Source organism: Vanellus vanellus, assembly GCF_965231255.1.
Source record: "Vanellus vanellus genome assembly, chromosome: 1".
Taxonomy (NCBI): domain Eukaryota; kingdom Metazoa; phylum Chordata; class Aves; order Charadriiformes; family Charadriidae; genus Vanellus; species Vanellus vanellus.
Genome location: NC_138905.1, coordinates 144722824 through 144745026, shown reverse-complemented (window position 1 = coordinate 144745026; position 22203 = coordinate 144722824). Strand labels below are relative to the sequence as shown.

At 40.2% G+C, this 22203-nt stretch overlaps 1 protein-coding gene across 1 annotated transcript; it reads left to right on the top strand.

Moving 5' to 3' along the window:
- Positions 1-3845: 3845 nt before the first annotated feature.
- On the top strand, positions 3846-20670 carry GYG2 (glycogenin 2; the record flags this gene model as incomplete). Its single annotated transcript, XM_082498398.1, has 9 exons — positions 3846-3956; positions 9714-9855; positions 11600-11774; positions 13603-13765; positions 14332-14458; positions 15286-15508; positions 16646-16786; positions 18488-18598; positions 20509-20670. The coding sequence occupies exons 1-9, from the start codon at positions 3950-3952 to the stop codon at positions 20668-20670; spliced, it is 1251 nt and encodes a 416-aa protein (XP_082354524.1). The 5' UTR covers positions 3846-3949.
- Between the last annotated feature and the right edge of the window lie 1533 nt (positions 20671-22203).

The window sequence follows — 22203 nt, the reverse complement described above, 5'->3', positions numbered from 1 at the left end:
AGGTTGGATACGCATTTTGATTCAGAAGTTATTTTAAACAACAAAGAAATCAAACTTGATATAAGCTAAAAATTAAAAGATTTTGGTTTGTCAGCATTTGAGTCACCAAACATTTTTTTTTCCTGTTTCCAAAATTAGACAAAATACTTAATCCTGATAGAATAGGAATAAGGAAATTGCTGTTTCCATTCATATATGTTATGTTTCTTTAGTGTATTTCTGTGTTGTCGATAATGTTTAAGGAAAACTTGAAGTTGTATAAAGGATTAAAAATTTTAATGCCTTTACTTTGTATTTATGTCTGAATTCTAGCAAAGTGAAAGGAGCTATAGATGAAAAATTCCTTCTTCATTTTAAAATACAGCATGAAAATATGTACATTGACAAATCACTGTTTAAAAAAAAATAAAAATGAGAGGAACACATGCTGATTTTATTTATTTATTTATTTATTACTGAAATTGTGTTTAGCTCTTCTCAGGAACTGGAATTTGACATAAATTTTGTTTCTCTTGAAAACTTAGGTCCTGCTCTAGGAGCCTTTAAAGGCATTAATCTAGCAGGCTGTTGGTTTTTTTTTTTAAGAAGCATATTAATCATAACTTTTGTGAAGGGAAAATAGGCACAAAGTTTTCAGAATAAATGTCTGTGAGACTTTGTTCTATCAAATCTATGTCACACCAACTTTTCAATTTCATATATATGCAGAGGTGTGGTTGATAACATTTTGCTAGAAAGGCTGTTTTATCTTTTTCCCTTGTTCCTGATGAACCTTGCTGTGTTAACAAATGTCCTTATATAGACAGATCTATCAACAAAAACTAATGCTTTTCCAGTCTCTCTGCCTAACTGAATCGAAATACTAGCAAATGAATGAAATGCAGGTGAAAGCTGGCAAAACTAGTAGTTTACTGACATAATTCGCAATACAGACATTTTAGCTACCTCTTTAAAGCATAGAGGACATCTGTGTGCTTTTATCTTCATCTTATATGTGAAGCATGCTTTTTCTTACTGAAATTCCATGTAGATGGAGGTAAACATGATTTTGTGTTTATTAAATTGTTGAGAGAGACATCATCTGAAAAAATACTCTTTTCATAAAATAAAATACTGTTCTATCAATGTTATATTTGAAATGGATATATATCAGTTGCTGAGGAGATTATGATAATCTTTATTTTGATCCTGAAAGTAAGAAATGATAATGTACATCAGTTTAAATACGGAAACATCTTGATGACACACAAATGAACAAGCACCTTTGTGGCTACCACTTTCAACTTATGAATGACAACCTATTTTTAAATTGTTTTCCAAGGACATTTGATATTTCTTTAAAAATTCTAAGTTTCCCATGTTAATGGTTAAAACAGATTGATATATATTTTGCCAGGTAGACATAAAGTTTTGATTAATGAAATGTTAAAGTGTTTTGTGGTTACCACTTCAGATGTTTGTTTAACAATGAAAATATACATTTTGCTTCTTTCTCTTGAAAATTTTCAATAAACACATACTGTGTTTTATCTAAGATGATCTGAGTTTTGTTTGGTTGGTTTGTTACTTTCTGGGACATATGCCAGCTGATACCTTTTATATACAAATTAATCCATGTCCCACTAAGGAAGAGAAAGAAATGCTTCAAATTAAAGACTTCAGGAAAAAAAAAAAAGAAAAAAACATAAGAATCTTTTTTTTTTTTTTCCAAAGCAGCATCCGGAGAAGGATCTATGGGCGTTATTACCTTTTTTGCTTTTGAAATATTATTACAATTTATTTAAATTTGTTCATAGTATTCTCAAAGGATTTTCTTACTTGTGTTAATATTATTAGTCAAAAAGTAGATTATATTATGAAGAATCTGAGCAAAACCCATGAACCTGAATTGGTAAACCCCACTCACCAAAGTGGTTAACCCTCTGAAAATCTTTGGTCTAATTACATCAACATATGACCAATATACCGGTGTGCAGGCACTTTTCAGTGTTATTTTCCCTTTTTACTAGTATGATGATGATGATGGTGATGATGATGATATTATTATTATTTCAGATAACTGGGGGGTTATGTAGGGAAGCTCTAACGTATTTAAATCTGGAGGGAAAGGAAGGAACATAAACCGGTTGTTAGACCACCAGAACTCTAGCTCGTATTATTTGCTCTGACATTTAAAATCTATTCTATACTGTACAAAAGTTGCTGGCACACAAGTAAAACAGAAAATCATCTAAATGTAGACATCGCTTTTATAACAAGAAAATACTTTTGTTGATTATAAAGTCCCCCAACTGAAATGGATCTGCCAGTAAAACAATCGACAATAGCGATCTTGCTACTCATAAGCATATTGTTTAGTTGACCCATCTGTATAAGCAGATGATGAACACACATCCCGAGAATTCTGTTTCTGCAGGTTAAGTAAAGCTGGATTTCCTATGCATTTATGTCCTTCCTTCCATAAACACCTTGCCACTACCAGAGCAATGACATCCTCTTCTCCAGTGGACCTTCAGGATACCCCCAGTGTTTGGGAGCACAAATGCCGCAGCTTGGAGTGGCAACCCTGATGGCTTGCAGACTGTTAGAAATAAAGGTTTAAATAGTTGAAGCGGTGTGTGCATTTCCTTTGGTGGCACACTGTCTTAAATTGTTGTCCTCTGCCGAGTAGTTACTGACGTTCACAGAACAGTTTGATGCAGACATGCCTTGGCTGAACCGTGCCAGCCTAAAACCAGCTTGCAGGGACATTGTGGGGCTGCCTCACTTCCCAGGTACTGGCAAACACATGCTCTGCGAATGTATGTGCATTCTTACATAAATTTGTGAAAATATATATAGCCCTCTGAATAGCACAGGCTCCCTGAAGACATTTATTTCTTTACCTGGGTGCCAAGTTACCAGACTGTGTGTACCCGTAGGGGTTACCATGGCTCCAGAGCGGTGAAGGGGCAGACCCCCTCAACTCAGGGTGACCCCCGCCGACCTGGGCTACCCTCAGCCACACTCCATTCTGCTCTAAGACCCTATTTTTCCCCTCAACCTCTGCAATCTTCACCACCAAAGACATCGGTGTTCCCCTCAAAGGGCTGCGCCGTACAGAGGGGGTTCCTTTCCTTCCCCGGTGCTCCCCGGGGAGGCTCTGAGGGAGCCTGAGGGGGAGCCTCTCTGCAGGTCCCACAGCCCCGAGAGCAGCGCGCAGGGGGCGGGAGGAGAAGAGAAGGGAAGGGGGAAGGGGGAAGGGGGAAGGGGGAAGGGGGAAGGGGAGAGAGGGAAGGGGGAGAGGGAAGGGGGGAGAGGGAAAGGGAAGGGAGGCCCCCCGACCCCGCCATGACAAGACGGCTGCGGGCGGGCGGGCAGGCGGGGTAGGCGCTGCCGCGCGGCGGCCAATGGGTCGGGAGGGCCGCGCCGCCACAGGACGGGGGAGGCACCAGGCGGGCCCGGAGCAGCGGGCAGGTGCAGGGGTCGCGTCAGGCGGCGGCTGTCAGGGCTGAGGTCCGGGCTCTGCCCTGCCTCGGGGACAGGGTGCTGCGGGGGCGGCGCGACGGGGCAAGGGGCGAGAGGAGGGTCTCATCCCGGTGCCGTGTCGTGTCCGTCCGTCCCCCCCCCCCCCCCATTTACAGTAAAGGCAGCGGCGGGAACGTGGAGGGAGGTGTGTGTGGGAGGGGGGGGGGGGGTGGGTCGGGTCGGGCCGGGCCGTGCTGTGCTGTGCTACCCCCCCCCCCCCCCAAATGGTCTCTGCCGCTAATGCCGTTTCTCTGCTGCTGCGCAGGAGTCCCCGCGAATATAATTCATCTACCACTGCCTTCAGCAGGAAAGAGGCTAATCCCATTTCCCGATTTACCGCGCCCGCCGCGAAGCAGGTGAAGCGGCGGCGGCAGCGGCAGCAGAGGTGGGTGCCGCGGATCGTGCCCCTGCCGCTGCCCGGCTGGCCCCCGCCGGTCGCAGGATGTCCGGTGAGTACCGCCGCGCCGCCCGCCCGGCTCTGCCCCAGGGGCTGCCCGGGCCAGTGGCCGCACCCCGCCGGGGCTGTGTGCGACCGCCGGTGGGGGCGGCAGGGCTGAAGGGGCCGGCCCCCCACTCCCCTCCCCCCGTCCCTCATCCCCGGGGCCTTCGGCGGTGCGGGCCGAGGGTCTCCCGCCGCTTCCTTATCTACAAGAGCGTACTGTAATTAGCAGTCTCAGATTAGGATTTAAACCGTCTGGGCGGTGGGGTGAAAGAGCTAAACTCATTTATGCATTCTGCTTGCACGTACAGATCGTTGTGGCCTAGCCGGGCCTCTGCGCTCCCGTGGTGGTGGGCGACGGGCTGGGGGGCTCTCTCAGGCGGAGGCAGATTCAGAGGAACCCGAGAGAAACCTGTCTCGTGTCCCCTTTGAGCAAAGCAGTAGTCGGTTGTTCAGAGTTATCCGTAGAGCCATGAGGGGCTGTTTTAGGGCACACTGCACAGGCGGGCTGCAGGTGATGTTTTCTTTCTTGAATGTGCTCTCAGAACTGAGGAGAAAAGTTGGGTGTCAGTTCCCTGCCCCCCCCCCCCCGCCCCCCAAGTAGGGTTTGTGGAACCATTGGAAGGCTGTCGTAGATGTACCTTCCTCGGGTGTTCGGCCTGGTGGATCCCGAGTTTGAATTCATGTGTGTGGCACCTCACTGCTGGGGGAAGATGCAGAAAGGGAGTCTGCAGATTAGAAGATTAGAGCATCGTGGGGGCTTTTTTGTGGGTTTTGTTTTTGTTTTTGTTTTTTTATTTTTTCCTTGGAAGGAGGGTGAAAGGACTGGAAACATCTCACAATGTATCAAGTCCTCTGTGCTGTCTTTGGATTGCTTAAGCAACTGTTACTCATGTTTTTCAAACCAGTATGTTACTATTTTGGGACCAGCTTTGGGTGCTATGCATTATGCTTATTTGCATATTATAATATTGTTGCATTTGATTTTTCACGAAGTCATTCAACTATCAAAATTGTAGGGTCTTAAAGCAGAATGAAACTGTTCTTAACTGAAAGATGTATAGTAAAAGCTACACAAAATGAGAAACAAGTCCTCTTTCTGTAGCTTCCAAGATAACAGTCGTAATTCTGTCTACTAAAATTCAGTATTGTTTTAATAAAGGGTAAGAGAGAATCTGGTTTTGGGTCAGGCCAAAATAAAAACCTTCGTTAGACCAAGAGAAATACTGCATGCCATCAAATGTCAATTTGTATTCTGTGATAAAAAGGCTTGTGTAAAGGTGGTGTTTGTGCCATCTTCATGAGTAATGTAAATGTTTCTACTATTGGACCCAGACCGAAGAAGCATGGGAATTAAAATTGCTAGCTGTTGTTTGTTTACTAGGGCAAGAATAATAATTGCTGATGGTGGTCTGACATAGGTTATTGTCTGACATCATTATTAAATTTATCTACTTACACCGAAATACTTCTTGGCTGCCTTTAAGGTTGTGGGTGTCAGCTGGAGCAGAGCTTTCTGTTCCAAGTGCTTCTGATACGGTTGTGCTAGCTCAGAGAAGTGAGAAGGCTGGTGTTTTTCTTTATCTTTGCAGTAGTCTAACACATCTTCACTGAGACATTCTTCTGGGGGAGGATGCATGGAGACCTGTGTGTGGGAGGGCATGCAACAAAACCGTCATTAGAAAACGTGATGTGAGTTGGGGCTGTGTTATGTCATTGTCACCCAGGATTTCAGAGATGTGCTTTGGGCTCAGCGGGCACAAGTCCAGACTGCAGCCTGCTCGTCCTGCAGATTGTGTCTGAAGTAAAGGGGGGAGGTGACCAAAGAGCAACAGATGGTACCAGGGAGGAATTTAAGAAAGCAATTGTAGAAGGTTGGTTATTATGAATGGCAGTATGTACTGGGGACCTAACCAGGCTGTTGGAGGCTTTTAGCTATTGATTTATCAACTCTTAATTTTATGCATAAAATGTCAATGTACTGTTTAGAATACGCTTGTAGGAAAGTTGTGGCATGTGAGTCTCTGGTCTCCTACCACAATTTGGGAGTGGACTTGGCAAATTTGAGTTGTTACTCTAGAAGCCACAGGTAGAGCACATGTATCCTTTCTCTGTCAATCAGAAGAAAGACTGAAATATGTTTATAAAAAGCTATGTTTAGTGGATCACAGAGGAAAAAAGACCCTACTTAAGCTTGTCATGAAGCTGGCAAGTGCATGTGGTTCATTCAGTAATTGTTATTATGAGTCACTCATGATTCTCAGTGGGTACCTGGTGTTTGTTCATTCTCTTTCTCTTTTTTTCTTTGAACATCAAAGTGAGCACCACCCTGTCTGCTTGCCGGTGCGGATTCTAAGTAAGGCTTTTAGCTGCCCTAGAATTGTTTTTCAGGCCTGTTGAAGAATTCTGCCTCTGGCAGTGGCAGAGGTACTACTGCAATGAGTAAGCTGCGTAAGGAGTTGGTGATCCTGGCTAAAAAAAAACCCCAACTCTAACAAGTTTCACATAAAAACACGTGGACTGTGGCGATTCACATTACTTTTGCTATCTTTTCTGTGTTGCTATCTGTAGCTGCAGAGCGGGCTCTAAAATGACTCACCAAAGTTACTTGCTTGAAAATCCTTGGTTTGTTCTGAGAAACTATTGCTAGGTATTAAAACTGAGAAGCCACTGCTGCTGATAATGATTTCTAAATTTGCATCTTCACCTGCTGTGTGGTAATCCAGACAAGACAAATAAGCTGATTTATAAATTTATACGACATGGTTTTAATGTGATCCTAATCATACACTTACTTTTCTTGTAATTCACTGAGAATCAATGGTATGAGCCATAGGGTTCCACAGTTTGAAAACAATTTGCTTGAAAACTTAATACTGTTCACTCTAGGTGTTTTCCTATTGTCGTTCAGCACAAAGAATTGGAAGTTCTGCATAATGGTGCACTTGACACACACAAAAAAAAATCCAGTTGCAACGAATTTTAAACACCTTTGGCCTTCAAATGCAAAAGATCAAATCTTTTGCAGCTTAAAGTCAGTGAGTGAAACACTGTGTACATTAGATTTAGTACAGCATTGTCCTCGATTTCATTTAAATGGGAATTCTCAGGTAAACGGTTTACTTTCACAAGTTTATATGAAAATCTGATCCTTAGTTTTCAGTTATAAAAAAACCCCATTTATTTATAGGGACAGAGTTCCAAAGAACATTATAAACTAGGCAAGTCAAATAACACTTTGTCCTTGAAAACTGTGATTAGATGAAAGAACAAGTAATGGTAAAATCTTTTGATTTTACCCCCCATATGGATCCTTAATGGATTAGTGATGCTCCATTAACATAGCTAGGACATGCTTCTGGCTTTACACTGGAAATATTTTAATGTTGCATGGCTTCAGTCAATATTTGATTATCTATTTAGTTTTCTCTGTAATTATTCACTCTATTATGAAGGTCATATTTATCCCACGTCTGATTCTCAAGAGAGACTTACAGGCTTCTTTTCTTTGTGAGGTATTAGCAAGAGTTTCTTAGAAGCTGTATTTGTTTGGCAGTTTGCTTCCTTGTGGTTCTGACCACAACTTCAGCCCAAGAGGTACAGGGCATGAAAGCATATGTAGGATGTGGTAATTTGCTATACCAACTTGCTGAACTATTTGATGAGTAGCTTCTGTATTTTTAGATGTATTGCTTCTGTAGAGATTCAGCTTCTCTAGCTAAAAGAATTTGCAGAAGCAATAAGAAGATTATGTGTTTGGTTTTGTGGTTGTTATTTAAAACCCTATTTTGAGATTCAAACTCCCACTTCTTTCAGTTTGCTTTTTTTTATTAACCTACCCCCCACGTTCCTCTCAGTAGTTGTTTTATTACCTTTATTTGGCTAAAGATGCCTGTTGCCTAACACAAAAGTGCTTTTCTTTGCTGACTCTTTGTGTCTTTTGAGAATAATTTTATTGCTAAAGTAGCCCTCAGTGGGTTTTTGTGTTTTTTTTTTTTTTTTGTGGGTGTTTTTTTTTTATGTATGCTTATATTTATTAGTTTAACCTTTTTGAGAATTGCAGTAGGAGCAGTTCACTTGCACAACTCTCCTTTTAAACCACTCCATGTAAGCAACTCCTTATTCATTGTGTTCTGGAACACCCATAACTTGTTCAAGCTGTTATGATAACAGGAGTTTTGAAAGCTCCTTTTTTCATTTGCTTCTTCCGGAAATTGGGATTAAAAATGTTATTGGGGTTTGCTTAGCTGAGGGATCTGCAAACTATTTTAAGTTTAAACTACTTTAAGTTTGGATGGATGATTCAGTTCATTTGGCCAAGTTTGACACTACTGGGTAACAGGATTCTCCTGAGGTGCAGGGATCTGTTGCAATGCCAACAAACGTAAGGTGTGTGTGATTGATTCGAATTCAGGTCCATCTGGAGATGAGTGGGAGGTAGGGCAAAAAAGGGGGAAGACAGCACACCAGTGGGTCTGTGCTCTAGATTTAGAGGACACAAAAAATGAAAATACTTAGTACCTGAGAGCTTGTCACTGGCACCAACCATACTTCATTGCATACCTTGGTGTTAGGTTAGAGGTTTGAACTCGTTCATTTTGGCAGCCTCTGACTGAGGCAGCCATGAGGTCATTTGTTGGGTTCTTGACAACTAGTTCTGTGAGATTCTTTCCTAGTTTCTCTTACAGAGCCTGGAAACTGTATGACAGGGTGTTTTTGTTGTCGCTATTTTTCAGTTGTTATAATTTATTTAACATAATTGCTTGTCCCTTAAGATGATGGTGGTTTTAAACAAGTAGTTCAACACAAGTATTTATTGAAGCTCTGTAGAGCTCAGTGGAATTCCTCTCATCTGTGTGACCTGCTTATCTTGTTCTGGTTAATTTTGCAGCCTAGAAAGCTGAGGTCTTCCCCCTACTCTGAGGATGCTGTTCACCTTGCTGAATCATAGGTTCTTACTCTCCACCCAATAATGGTGGTTCTGTCAGAGAGCAAAGCTGAAGAAGCAGCCCCTGGTGATACTGCCACAGGCCTGGTATCTTTACAAAATACATTATGTCTGCTACTGTGCAGGAGTGTAGCTTTCTTTCTTTTTTATTGTAATCTTTTCCCCCGTGTGTTTCTTGACAATGAGGAACACTCCTAATTTTCTTGGAGTTACTTGAGGTAGGGATCCTTAGCTTCTGGGAGGGGTACCAATCTCAGTAGCAATTTCTCTGCATTTGTTCAGCCAGCACCGGTTACTCCTGTACAAAGAGTACAGGGCAAAGAATATTGCCTGTTCGGTTGATTCAGTGAGGTCATTGAAAGAAGGATATTTCTGGCTAGTTCTTAAACATGCTGTTTTTTCCCTTAGCTTTTGGCCCTGTATAAACAGGAACATATTGCTTACGGCTTGTATTATACTATGTTAGTTAAATGCAAAATCTAAATATTTACAGTTGTTATTTTTTATTATGTTTTGGCAGTAAAATTGGGGAATTACTTGTTTAAGGCTAGTTGTAAAACTTCATACCTGCTATTATGTAAATCAGGTGGACAAAAAACAACAAAGCTCAGAAACATACATTCTGCAGTCTCATTCACTGGATTTTCTATTCAGTTTTGTCTTGTGGGGGAGTTTGGGAAAGAAAAGAGCTTATTACTGGAACTGCAGGTTGTTATAAGCTGCAGCCTGTTGGTTAGCTGGAGGAGGGAGATAGTAGGAAACTGCCAAAGGAGCTTATGTTAAAGCTGTAAAGTGACTCTTCTGAATATTTGCTCACAGTAACAGATCAAGCCTTTGTGACCCTTGCTACCAATGATGTGTACTGTCAAGGCGCTTTGGTTCTCGGACAGTCATTGCGGAACCATACGACATCTAGAAAATTGGCAGTACTAATTACACCAGAGGTTTCCAGTGGCATGAGGTAAGGATTCATGTATTTTTGGAGGTTGATAATGTGGAAGAATAAACAACAGCATGAAAGATTTTAATAGGCTTCCTGTGGATTTCATAGCATTATGTCAAGCAGTTCCCCCTTGGCCAGCGATTTCTGAGAGGAGTCCCAAATAACATCCATAAGATCATAAGCCTAATAAGAATTCACTTGCAGAAATAGATCTTGTGGTTGGAAGTTGTCTTAAGCTCATAATTGGGAACATAAGCTGAAAGTTTGGTGACCAAGGGCTTAGTGTCTTTCTGTTGAGCTGAAATAAAAGCACTACTGTCTTTTTTCCCCCGAGTGTTTCTTTTTTAGAAAGAGCAAAATACATAACCACCTGTGACATCAGAACTCTCCAAAAACCTTAGGGGCTCAGTTTCAGATGTCTAATCTTCTTAAAATATTGGTGCACGGCTATCACGATGAGAAATTAATTTATTTTGGCTTCTTTTTTTTAATCACTTTCCAATTTGGGTTGTGATTCTATAGGCATTATGGAATTGCATGTACAGAAATCTCATTAGATCTGTCGAACTCAAGCCCTGTTATTTGGATGACTGTGTTGCTTGTTAAAAGGAACATGACATGCTGTAGCTACTTAAACTCTTAGTTCTGCTATGGCTTAGGAAGTGTGGAAGCTCCTGATTTCTGTATGCCGTGTGAAAGTATTTGCAATGTGTCTGGGTCAAAAAACATCTTTTACCATTTTTGCTCTGATTAGATGTACAGAAGTCTGTTTTTACAGGTTTTTTAAAGCGTGGATTTTGTCAGAACACTGTAACCTTCTTGAGGGAAGACTGTATACATTTGACATGTGGGTGGATAGTAAGTCCATCAGTTTTTTCATGCCCACTCAGTGGAGGGAAAAACCTTTGGTATATTTTTTTAATCAAGGATGGCATTTGAAAAAGTACATCACTGAACTATACTTCTAAAAATCTGTACCTGCTCCTGATTCTTTCCCAGTTAACTCCTGTCCCTTGAAGATCAGTCAAGCAAAAGCTACTGACTCTGAAATCTAGATAATCAGCACAGGCTTTTCTTTTTCTGTGTTTGTATGACATCCAGGACTTCGTAGTTAATAGTGTAATGTAAATAAATAAGCTATGTTTAAAAGACTTTTTTTCTTGTATCTTGAAGGAAGATTACCTACTTTGGTATCACCTATGAAATTCCCATGAAAGATAGGCATAGAGAAAAGATGTCTTCCTAAAAGTTTCATTTGAGATGATTTGTAGTAGTGAGCAAGTATATATTCCCTGTTTTAAAAGGTGGAGTTTTGAAGCTGCATTTACTTGGGCATAATAGATGCAAATGACTGTACTTACAGTGCATGCCACATCCTGTGCACTGCACAGGGAACACAGTACAGTGCTGTTCTTTAGAGTCAACTGTGCAGGATGAAAGCTGCTTTAATTTCTGTTGGTGTTTCTATAAGACATTAAGCAACTAAAATAAGGGTTGATTTCTCCTCCATACAGCACCTGTCGCTTTTGAGATGTGCTGACCCTGTAGTGGAAGAGACGGTGGTTTATGGCCTGAGAGCTGCCACTTCAGCAGACTGTTTACAAGGACTTTTCACTTTTGACTTCTCATTCTAACCAATCAATCTAGCCTTTGTTATTGTCATAAAAAATGTTGTGCTGTGTGTCACTGTTTTCATGCCAGAAATGAACTCTGATGAACCTCTCTAAATTCCCTTCTTTCTCTCCACTGCTTGCTCTGGTAGGTCTGTCCTCCGTAGTGTGTTTGATGAAGTAATTGAAGTGGATGCACTTGACAGTGCTGACTCAGTCCGTCTGGCTCTGATGCAGAGGCCAGAATTGGGTGTGACCTTCACTAAGCTTCACTGTTGGACTCTTACTCATTATAGCAAATGCGTCTTCATGGATGCAGACACTTTGGTGAGTAGAATGGGAGCCATGGAATCACAGAATCACAGAATTTTTCAGAGTTGGAAGGGACCTCTAGAGATCATCTAGTCCAACTCCCCTGCTAAAGCAGGATTGCCTAGAGCACATTACTCAGGACTGCATCCAGGCGGGTCTTGAAAATCTCCAGAGAAGGGGACTCCAAAACCTCCCTGGGCAGCCTGTGACAGTGCTCTGTCACCTGAACCGTAAAGAAGTTTTTCCGTGTATTTGAACGGAACTTCCCATGTTCTAACTTGTGCCCATTACCCCTCGTCCTGTCCCTTGGAACCATTGAAAAGAGCCTGGCTTCATCCTCCTTCAACCCACCCATTAGATACTTGTAAGTATTTATAAGGTCTCCCCTCAGCCTTCTCTTCTCCAGGCTAAAGAGTCCCAGCTCTCTCAGCCTTTCCTCATAAGGGAGATGCTCCAATCCCTTCATCATCTTAGTTGCCCTTTGCTGGACTCGCTCCAGCAGTTCCCTGTCCTTCTTGAGCTGGGCTCCAGCAGTTCCCTGTCCTTCTTGAGCTGGGCTCCAGCAGCTCCCTGTCCTTCTTGAGCTCAAAACTGGACACAGTACTCCAGGTGCGGCCTCACCAGTGCAGAGTAGAGGGGGAGAATGACGTCCCTCGACCTGCTGGCCACACTCTTCCCTATGCAGCCCAGGATCCCATTGGCCTTTTTGGCAACAAGGGCACATTGCTGGGCCATGGATAATTTACTGTCTACATTTGTGTGTCTTAAAGAGCTACTCTGAGCGTGGGATACTTGCTCATCGGGCAGCATACTGGCCTATGAAGTGACCAGATTTGCTGATAGTTACAAGGTTGTAGGAGCTCCAGCTGACATGTTTTGGCAATGCTCACAGTTTTGCTGGCTGCATAGAAATAAATGTTGTTTTGAGTAGTCTCAGGACTGTCCTCAAAAGATACCACAAACACACGCTATGCAAATGGGCTTCTGACAGATGTTTAAAATACATTTCTGCCATATACTTTCATTTAGAGTTATTCTGGTCAGGAAGGCAGGCCAGTTTTGAAATGGAGGTATGGTATGTTACAATATTTAAAAGGACCTTCTACAGGGTCTATGGGGCTCATGAAGTAATTTGACAAGGTTTGTGCTTTTATCAGAGAAAACATGGAGAACCACAGTTCATGGACCTGTTGGAGCGAGTCCAGAGGAGGACCGTTAAGATGATCAGGGGGCTGGAGCACCTCTCCTATGAGGACAGGCTGAGAGAGTTGGGGTTGTTCAGCCTGGAGAAGGGAAGGCTCTGGGGAGACCTTATTGAGGCCTTCCAGTACCTAAAGGGGCCTGCAGGAAAGATGGGGAGCGACTCCTTATCAGGGAGTGAAGTCATAGGACAAGGGGTAATGGTTTTAAACTGAAAGAGGGTATATTTAGATTAGATATTAGGAAGGAATTTGTTACTGTGAGGGTGGGAGACACTGGAACAGGTTGCCCAGAGAAGCTGTGGGTGCCCCATCTGTGGAGGTGTTCAAGGCCAGGCTGGATGTGGCTTTGAGCAACCTGGTCTAGTGGGAGGTGTCCCTGCCCACGGCAGGGGGGTTGGAACTGGATGATCTTCCAACTGGTCCCTTCCAACCCAAACCATTCTATGATTCTATGTTACTTTATTATATGAAAAACAGAGGGTTTGACCCCTAGCATAATTTGCATTGCCACTGCGTTTATGATCTGAAAGCTATATACTTGGCTAAACTAGCAATTTACTCCCTTCGTACTGATTTAGCTACTCATGTTCTAGGAAAACATTTGCTCTAACAATTTTTCTTTTTTTCCTACTGTCTGTAAGGTTCTTTGCAATGTTGATGAATTGTTTGATCGAGAAGAGTTTTCAGCAGCTCCTGATTCTGGCTGGCCTGACTGCTTTAATAGTGGTGTATTTGTGTTCCGACCTTCTTTGAAAACTTACAACCTACTGCTCCGGTTTGCTGCTGAACATGGCAGCTTTGATGGTAAGGCGCAAGGCATAAGGGATCAAGTGCAAGACTGCAGATTCCTTCTCAGTGAGCTGTTTTTCCATAGCTTCTGTGTTATCTGGCAGAATGGAGGAATGCAGGAGTTCTCTGGGCTTTATGTAATTGTGCCCCCCCAAAAAATTTAAGGTGTTGACCTTTGGCTCTCACACTGTACTTAAGGCCCATTGACTTATTGTGGACTGTGCTTCCCAGAAAAGTGCAATGAAGGGACATCGTGTCTGAGTCTTGCTCAGTAAGTTTTAATTTTGCTGTCTGGTTTAGGAGAGAGAAATACAGCTGATCTTCAGTCTTGTGCTCTGAGGGAGACCAAAACCCTTTCCTTCTCCTTTCTTCATATATTACAGTAGGACTCCATTTACACTGAACTTGCCTCGGAGTGGATCAGGTATTACTCACTTGTACCTGTTCACGTGCCCATATTGTCAAGTCCAAGTTGCAGTCCCATGAACACATCAGTCTCACTTCCATCCTTAGATGTGAAATTTTGACGTAAACCTGAGTGTATGCATAATTATGGTAATACTGTTTTATATATTCTTTAGGAGGTGATCAAGGCTTGTTGAATAGCTTCTTTAGCAACTGGGCAACAGCTGATATTGGCAAACACTTACCTTTCCTCTATAACTTAAGCAGCAGTGCTGTATACACCTACATTCCTGCTTTCAATCAGTAAGTAGTAACACTTCTGACTGACTATAAGCCTCTGTAGTTTGTTAAAAAACATTCTATTATAAGACAGAATAATGATGTTATATTCTGTTGATTATAAACTACAGTAGTCACAAATGATGTTTTGTAAAAGTCACGCAGTAGAAGCTTAAATGCAATGTGAATGTTTTGCATCTGGACAGAGGGAGTCCCAGAGTTGGCTACACTGTCTCTTATGTTGTTTCCAAGAAGCTTTTCTTGTGTTTGAAAAGATGTAGATTACTTTAGCATTAGGTTCTGACAGCTTTACTTTGAAAGTTGTTCCCTTCTTTTCCAGTCAGTTCTATGGGAAACAGTTGGGGTACTCTTTTATTTTTTTTTATTTTTAAACCATTTCTTAGGTTCTTCTGTGAAATAAAATTTGGGCTAGTAATTATATGTCTCCAGACAATGCAGTTGGAGAAACTTTTCTGGCAGAAAGCAGGTTGGATTTAGGATGTCGTGAACTACTGTTCCAGTTGCACAAAACACTCTTACTGGAAGGTGAACTTAGGACGATGTATTTATTAGTAATTTTTAATATGGGATCAGTAATAACCAATTTTGTTGATTCAGTGTTTGAAGTGGTATTTAATTGTTTGTGAACAGAGTATGCAGGAGGACTGGAAATGGTACTTCATGAGCCTGTCATTTTCCTTCATGAGCTTTTCTACTAGAATCAGCAGCTGGAAGCAAATGGCAATGCAGCCTTTTTTTTGTATTCTGAATGGGATACCTCTTTAACACTTTATGTTGGCTAAAAATATATATATATTTAATATACAGACCTGTATGTTTAATCTCTACAGTTTTGGTAGAGATGCCAAAGTTGTTCACTTCTTGGGAGCGACGAAGCCCTGGAACTACAAATATAACCTCCAAACAAAAAGAGTTATGCAGGATGGCACTACCCCTGGATCTTTTCATCAACTGTCATTTCTTGCCCTCTGGTGGAATATATACAGTGCTAGTATATTGCCTTTGTTAGAGAAACTTCAAAAGATGGAAGAATCAGAATCTGAGGAATGCAAGGTAACTAATAAAGAGTTAGTGGGAATATGCTGAAAACTATGTGTTTGCTAGAGGAAGGAATTACATGAAAAAACATAGTATCTGTTGATTGGTAGTAGCATCGATTGCTTCTAGAAGCATCTAAACTAGCAGTTTAGGAAGGATTTTTAGTGTTATTGCTTTCCAAAGATTTCCCCCAGCCCCCTTCTTAATTGATGAAAGTCTGTATGGAAATCTACATGTATAGATTCTGCAAATTAAACACAAAGTATGATACAAATTAGCCACAGAAGGTGATAAACTGGCTATGAAACAAACACGTTTGACTTTTTGAAGCTAACTTGATGTAGACCATCAAACTATCCCTTGAACCATAGTAAAATTTACCTTTTCAGAACTGCATTATAACTTGTTTTTAGAGGGTCATAACAACAACAAAAAAAATCAGATTTGCAAAGACAGCATTAATTACATTCAGTGCTTGTATGTCAACAAGCACTTACTGAGCTCCTTACAGTGTTTTTTTTGTTCTTCAAAGGAAGTACAGCAATGTATGGTTTCCATTAATAGAATAAAAAATCTATTGATAAATAGATGATTTCTTGGATATCAGCAGCATAAAGTAATGAGTAGGAGAAGTATAATTTTTAATTTTATATTCAGACATGACAATTTAGATCACTTTTATAAATATGTAATTTTTTTTTAATGCTTTTTTAATATTGGACTATTACCATCATTGAACTGATTGCATAGTCCCATAAGATCAGTTGGACAATTACCATCAAAGCCCCAGACAGGAATTTGGTTTGTTAACCTCATAATAAATCGGGAAGCAGAGGAAGGAATGGGTAGTTTTTGATCTCATAGTTTAACATGCTTTAATTTTTAAGAAATAGTGCAGTAAAGAAATATTTCAGCCATGGTAAAATGAAGGTGGCAATACCTGTTAGGTTTACCTCCTGATGATGGTGGCGTACTCATGAGTGCAAAAACCTGAATTGCAACATGCTCTGAATCTGGGATCACAAACTTTTTGAATTTATTAATTTATTCCTTTAATGCTGAGATCCCTGTAAGGAAGGAAACTGTTATAAATAAGATACTAATCTCTCGCAAAATTGTGTTTCAGTGGTGAGATGTTCTTGGTTTTTTTAGCACACTTTCAACGGAGTTGAAATTACACTGAAAAAGGTCAGTCCTTCTGTGGCCAATTCGCTGCAAATGCCTGTGCTTCCAGAGCAGACTTATGAAACATATCCCACAGCATGTCCACCTGAGGAACTCACTTTTGAAGTTGTAAGTATGTTGTATATTACTATATGCAGTAACAAAGTAAAACGATATACTAAAATGAAATATTTTTTTTAATTATGTTTCTGATCTGGGACATTATATCTTATTCAATTTAGCTGTAGCTATTGAATTTTCTTGCTAGCATCAGAAATAGTCTAAAGAGTGTTTATTTTCTTTAATCTTTAGTCACGCTTGCATGATGTGTCTGGAGATTGTAAAATTCAGTGCAAAATATTTCAAAGAGATTGCTTATTGAAACTTGTTAGGTACTTAATAAATTGAAATATAAAAGTATTCTGTTACCAAAGTAATCTTTTGAATATTAATACTCTTGTGAATTAATATATTTAATATAACTAGAATCCTTTCTATCACTCTGATGTAGAAATTATTGGTTTTTTTTTTCCAGAAGTGTTGACTTGGAAAACTGTTCCCCAAATTTCTGGGATTTGGGCAATGAGGGGTGTCTTAAAAGAATCCACTGATGATCACTGTAGGGCTTCTGGTTCTTTTGTCGCTCTTATATTTGGGTGTTTCTATTTCACTGACTCCCCTTATTTTATGCAGGAATTCAGTTGGACATAACAGCACAATGTTTCTGCAGGTCTAAGTCATTATGTCTTGTATGATAAACTATGCTACAGCAAGATACAATGGAAGAAAATAAAATTAATGTTCTAATGTCATCTGCTATTGTAACTTGTGGACTACTCTCTAGTAAGATGAAGACAGTTTTTGTTATGTTCAGTGCGTCATCCCTTTAGACTATAGTTACTCCATAAAGTAAAACTGTAGTGTTCCTTTGTTTCTTTTCCACCCTGAGTGTGGAGGGGCTGAAGGAAAATTGCAAACCTTCCAGCTCTATAATTTAAGAATAAATTATTTGCAAAGGATGTGTTATCTTGTGTGCCTCATGCAACTGACTCCATTGGAAATGCTCAAAGCAAATAGAGACGCACTTTCAAGATGTTTGTTTGGGATAAACCAATCATAATGTTCACTTAAAGTAGTGTCATTAAAATTTAAATTTCTTTTATTTTTTAAATTACTAGGATTGGTTTATCAGAAGGCCATATTAATTAGAAATTAATAGCCTGATTCCCTTCTTAATTAGGAACACCGTCATTCTACTTCTTGTTGCTTAGCTTCAGTAGTCTTGTGGGGTTGTTTTGTTTTTTGTGGAAGAGACTGCAGAATGGAGTCGGTGTAGGTCAGGCAAAGGCAAATATTTGGGACAGTGTTTTTGGTGCAATCTATTTTAACTGTTATGGAATTCATTGTTCTGTTCTCATTCTATACATATAAAAAGGTCATGAGTTATAGTTATCCTAAAACAAGATTTTTCTCATTGAAGTTTGGTCTCGTGAATGGTAGGCACAAGAAAGTTAGCTTTCCAGACTGTTTCTGTAGTTGCTGAAGAATCACAGCCACTCTTGAAACTATTTTAGGATGAGATGAGCTGCCCTCTGGAGGTACTTATCCTAGATTGATTATAGTAGGAGCTTAGATTCAATACCATTTTGATAGCTAAAGCTGGGCAAGATGAATTTTGCCCTTGGTGATAATGTGTTTTGTACCTTTTCCTCCCATTCTCTGCTTTCCCCTACCCCAAGACTGAAATTGAGTTGTACTGTATGAATTCTCATGATAAGGAAACTATGAAAAAATATTCTCCTAATAAAACTTCAGTGGCTGTATTTTTAGCAACCTGTATGTGAAGTTGAACAAGGCGGTTCTAACATCCATCTCTCTGAGCCTGACAGACCTTCAGAACAACTTGTATTTCATCCTGCGTTTCAGGAAACCTCAGAACTGGTACACGTAGCTTTCTTCATTGTACACCTGTTGATAATTGCATGCATGTCTTTGCTGCCAGCATAATTTTGGGAAATGTCAACTAATTATGATGCAATGTGCAAATAAATTCTTAACTCTTTTAACTATGTAATTCCTTAACTGCTTCCAATAGTGGGTTGTGATCCCTTTCTATCAGTTATACTTTTAGTTTTTAAATGTATATTTTCCTGTGTTAGCTCCCAAGTAATAAATGCATGGTGTTAATTTTAGCTCTCCAATACTAACACAAGCAAAGCTGTCTGGGTTTTTTGTTCTGTTTTTTGGGGTTTTTTTACCTGCTGAAGTGGTGTTTCCAAGCAGATAGAAAATTGAATGTACCGTGAGTCAGGCATGAAGCCTAAGCTACTGGGCTTTCCTTTGTGATCTTGCACTGCATTTATCTCTGGGCAGTGTGACAGCAGTGCCAGACTTGGCGTTGATGGGTGTGACAGTGTGTCAAGGACTTGTCTTGTAAGGTACATAACACAGCCTTTTTCCTAATGAGGCCTTTGGTATGATTGTGAAGCACTATGGTGAAATACTTTAAGCCTGAGAAACAAAACTGTAGGTGTAACTGTAGCCCCCCTGCAGCCAGAGGTGTTTGAGCCCTAGCTAAAATTCTTCATTTCTAAAATCATGATGATTCCTGTTTTGCTGTTAATGGCATCTAAAGCTGTAGATAAGGCTTTGTAAATGAAAGAAAAGAATCTTCATGGATTACTGCAGCTACGTGTATACAAAGCCTGAAAATTAAATACCAAGTATTGTTGCATATTTGCATAGATAGGGAGCAAGCATGCTCTTCAGAGTATTTTTTTGTTTAGTCATGTAGAGTGGGACCCAGGTGAGGGTACATATGGAAGGATGCAGTTGCCTAGGCATATAGCGTCATGTTCGCTGTTTGAAATACCTTAACTTGCCGGCAGGTGCAGGTCTTGTGCAAGTCCAGTGCCTTATCTGCCCCAAATCAGCAGATGTAACAGATATTTCAGGGCATTCAGGCAGTTTAAGCCACCGATTCCTGTCCATTAAGTTCTGTTCTGGAACACTTTTGTATTGAATTTGTGAGGGTTTCACTGGAAGGCCATTCTGTTTGATTTCAATTTTGTTTATAACATGAGATGAGTTACTTGCATGGGAGCCTCTTGGAGTAGTACTGAAAGCAGGTTTTCCGTAGCTGCCTTGATTAGTCCTTGTTATATTTCATCTTTATTACTTATTATAATTGTTGGGATGTTCTGGTTTTACTGGCGTTGGTCAATCATGGACACTTTTTCTTTTGTGTGGTTGAAGTTAACACTGGTAATGTGTCTTGCATTCCTGCACCTGTGATATCTTGATCTTGAACCAGGATTCACAATTTTGGACCATCATTCAAAATGAACTAGTTATCGATATAATGAACAGTGTCAATCTTTTGGATTAATTTATATGGATAATGTGTCCCTCATCTGCTAAATTATACTGATCTCGGTGGAGATCAGATAAAACAAATGACCAAAAATTCTAGGAATTTGTGTTCACGTAAAAGACTGTTGAAGAAAAAATTTGCACAAATACATGGTTACACTTCATTGTAGGCGATATTCTACTCTAAGCAGGCCGTATTTGTAATATTCTCATTGTGTTGTTGCTGAGAATGCCAAGGTCCGAGTTAAGACAAGTAAAATAAATGTTTGGTATGTTCAAAGATGCTATGGCAAGTAACAAAAGCATGGGAAAATGAGATCATTTTATCAAAACAAGAATGAATGTTTGAATACTGTTTGGTTTATTGTTTTAACTGGGACTGTGCAAAGCAGAAGTTTGACATTTAAGGTTTAACTTCACAGCACTGAAATGAGAACAACCAAATGACTGTTTTCCCACTGTTCTGCTTCTTCCCACAGAACGAGGTCACCCATTCTGTTTCAGAGTTGTCTATTCACTTCAAACCAGAAGAACCAAGTCCAGAAGATGAACGGAGAAAATGGGAGGAAGGGCGTATGGACTATATGGGGAAAGATGCTTTTGAACATATCAAAAAGAAATTGGATGCGTTTTTACATTAAGATGGAGTGCACTGTAATGGCCATGATGATCTGTTTTCTTCTATAAATGCAATCCTTGAACACTTGGCTATCTTCATAGTTTATTTGACAACGAAGTTAGTGAAAGATATGGGCCCTCATACATTTTGGGGGAAGACTACCAGATACAGACTCTTGTTTTTTTAACTGTGCCTCATCTTTATTATGTGTGTCTCATCTTCATTGTTCTCCCATAGTGCCTTCTGAAGTACAGTGAACGGTACCCTCTGAGTCTGAACTCTCATATTTATCACTCTTCTCTGCTCCTTCCTATAAACGTTCTGCAGAAACAGTCATGAATGGGAAACATGTTGGAAGTTGAGATTATTTCACAAATTGAGGTAATTCCAAAAGTACTTAGAGAAGATGCTATAGAACTATTTCAGTGAAAACCTTGCTCTTGAGACCAAGTTAACAATTTCAAGGGCAACCATAGTGTAGACTTCAATATGAGAAAAAAGTGAGGAGAGGAAATCCTGGCCTCACAGGAGTCTGCAACAAAACTTTTTAATTTAAGTATATCGAGGATTAGGGGAAATTCAGACTTTGTCTGAGATCACTAGTGGATGTTCTCCATATTTATAGGAAGCTGCTCAGCTTCATCACCAGCATAATGAAGAGTGGTGTAAAACTCTTAAGATAGACTGATAATGTATGTTAACTTTTTATATTGTTGCTATAAGATACTGTTGTTTTTTAAAATATTGTTAGCTTTACTTGCATATTCAGAGTTGCATAGTCAGAGGAAGAAATCCTGACACTATGGTGTAGACCTTCTGGTGCTTTATATCAATTTGTTTACAATACTTCAGACTGCAGTTGACAAAAGCATTCTTCTTGTGTCGCATGGTTGCCCCATATTGCAGGCAGTTTGAGTGCAACTGAAAACACAATTGGCACTTGTTTTAGAAAACAGGCCCTTTGAAGATCTTTTAAACAATAGCTGTGTGTGGGAACTAACATAAATCTGTGAGTGTAGTTCCAGAAAAATCTACTGATGAGATTCCATTATATTAAGTATACTTATGGAGGATTGCTTTGTGAATTTGGATATTTAAATTTGACTAGTCTCAGCAAGTTGGTCTTAACAAACAAGGAAGAAGAAAGAAGCTTGACAGGCATGCTAATATGGTAACAAATTTGACACAGTTATTCACGAAGCCGCTCTATAGTAGAATAAGAATTCTGCAGTCCTGATGCAAGACTTGAAACATGTTTCAGTCTTAATATGTCACAAATTTTCGTACAGATGCATGTAATGAAATAACTTGGAAATTCTGCTTAAAAAACAGTGATGTAACATTATGCATCAGAGGGATTGCCATAAATGCTAACGGAAAAAAAGGCAGGGTAGGAGGGAAGGAATTTTTGTTTCTTTTTCCTCCGTCAGAAAGGATGGAGGGGGGCAGGGAATAACTTGCACAAATTAGGAAAGAAATGAAAGAGTCAAGGTTCCCTTAAAGGAAGACAAATTATCTTTGAGTATTTCAGAATTAATTTCTAGTATTCACGGTA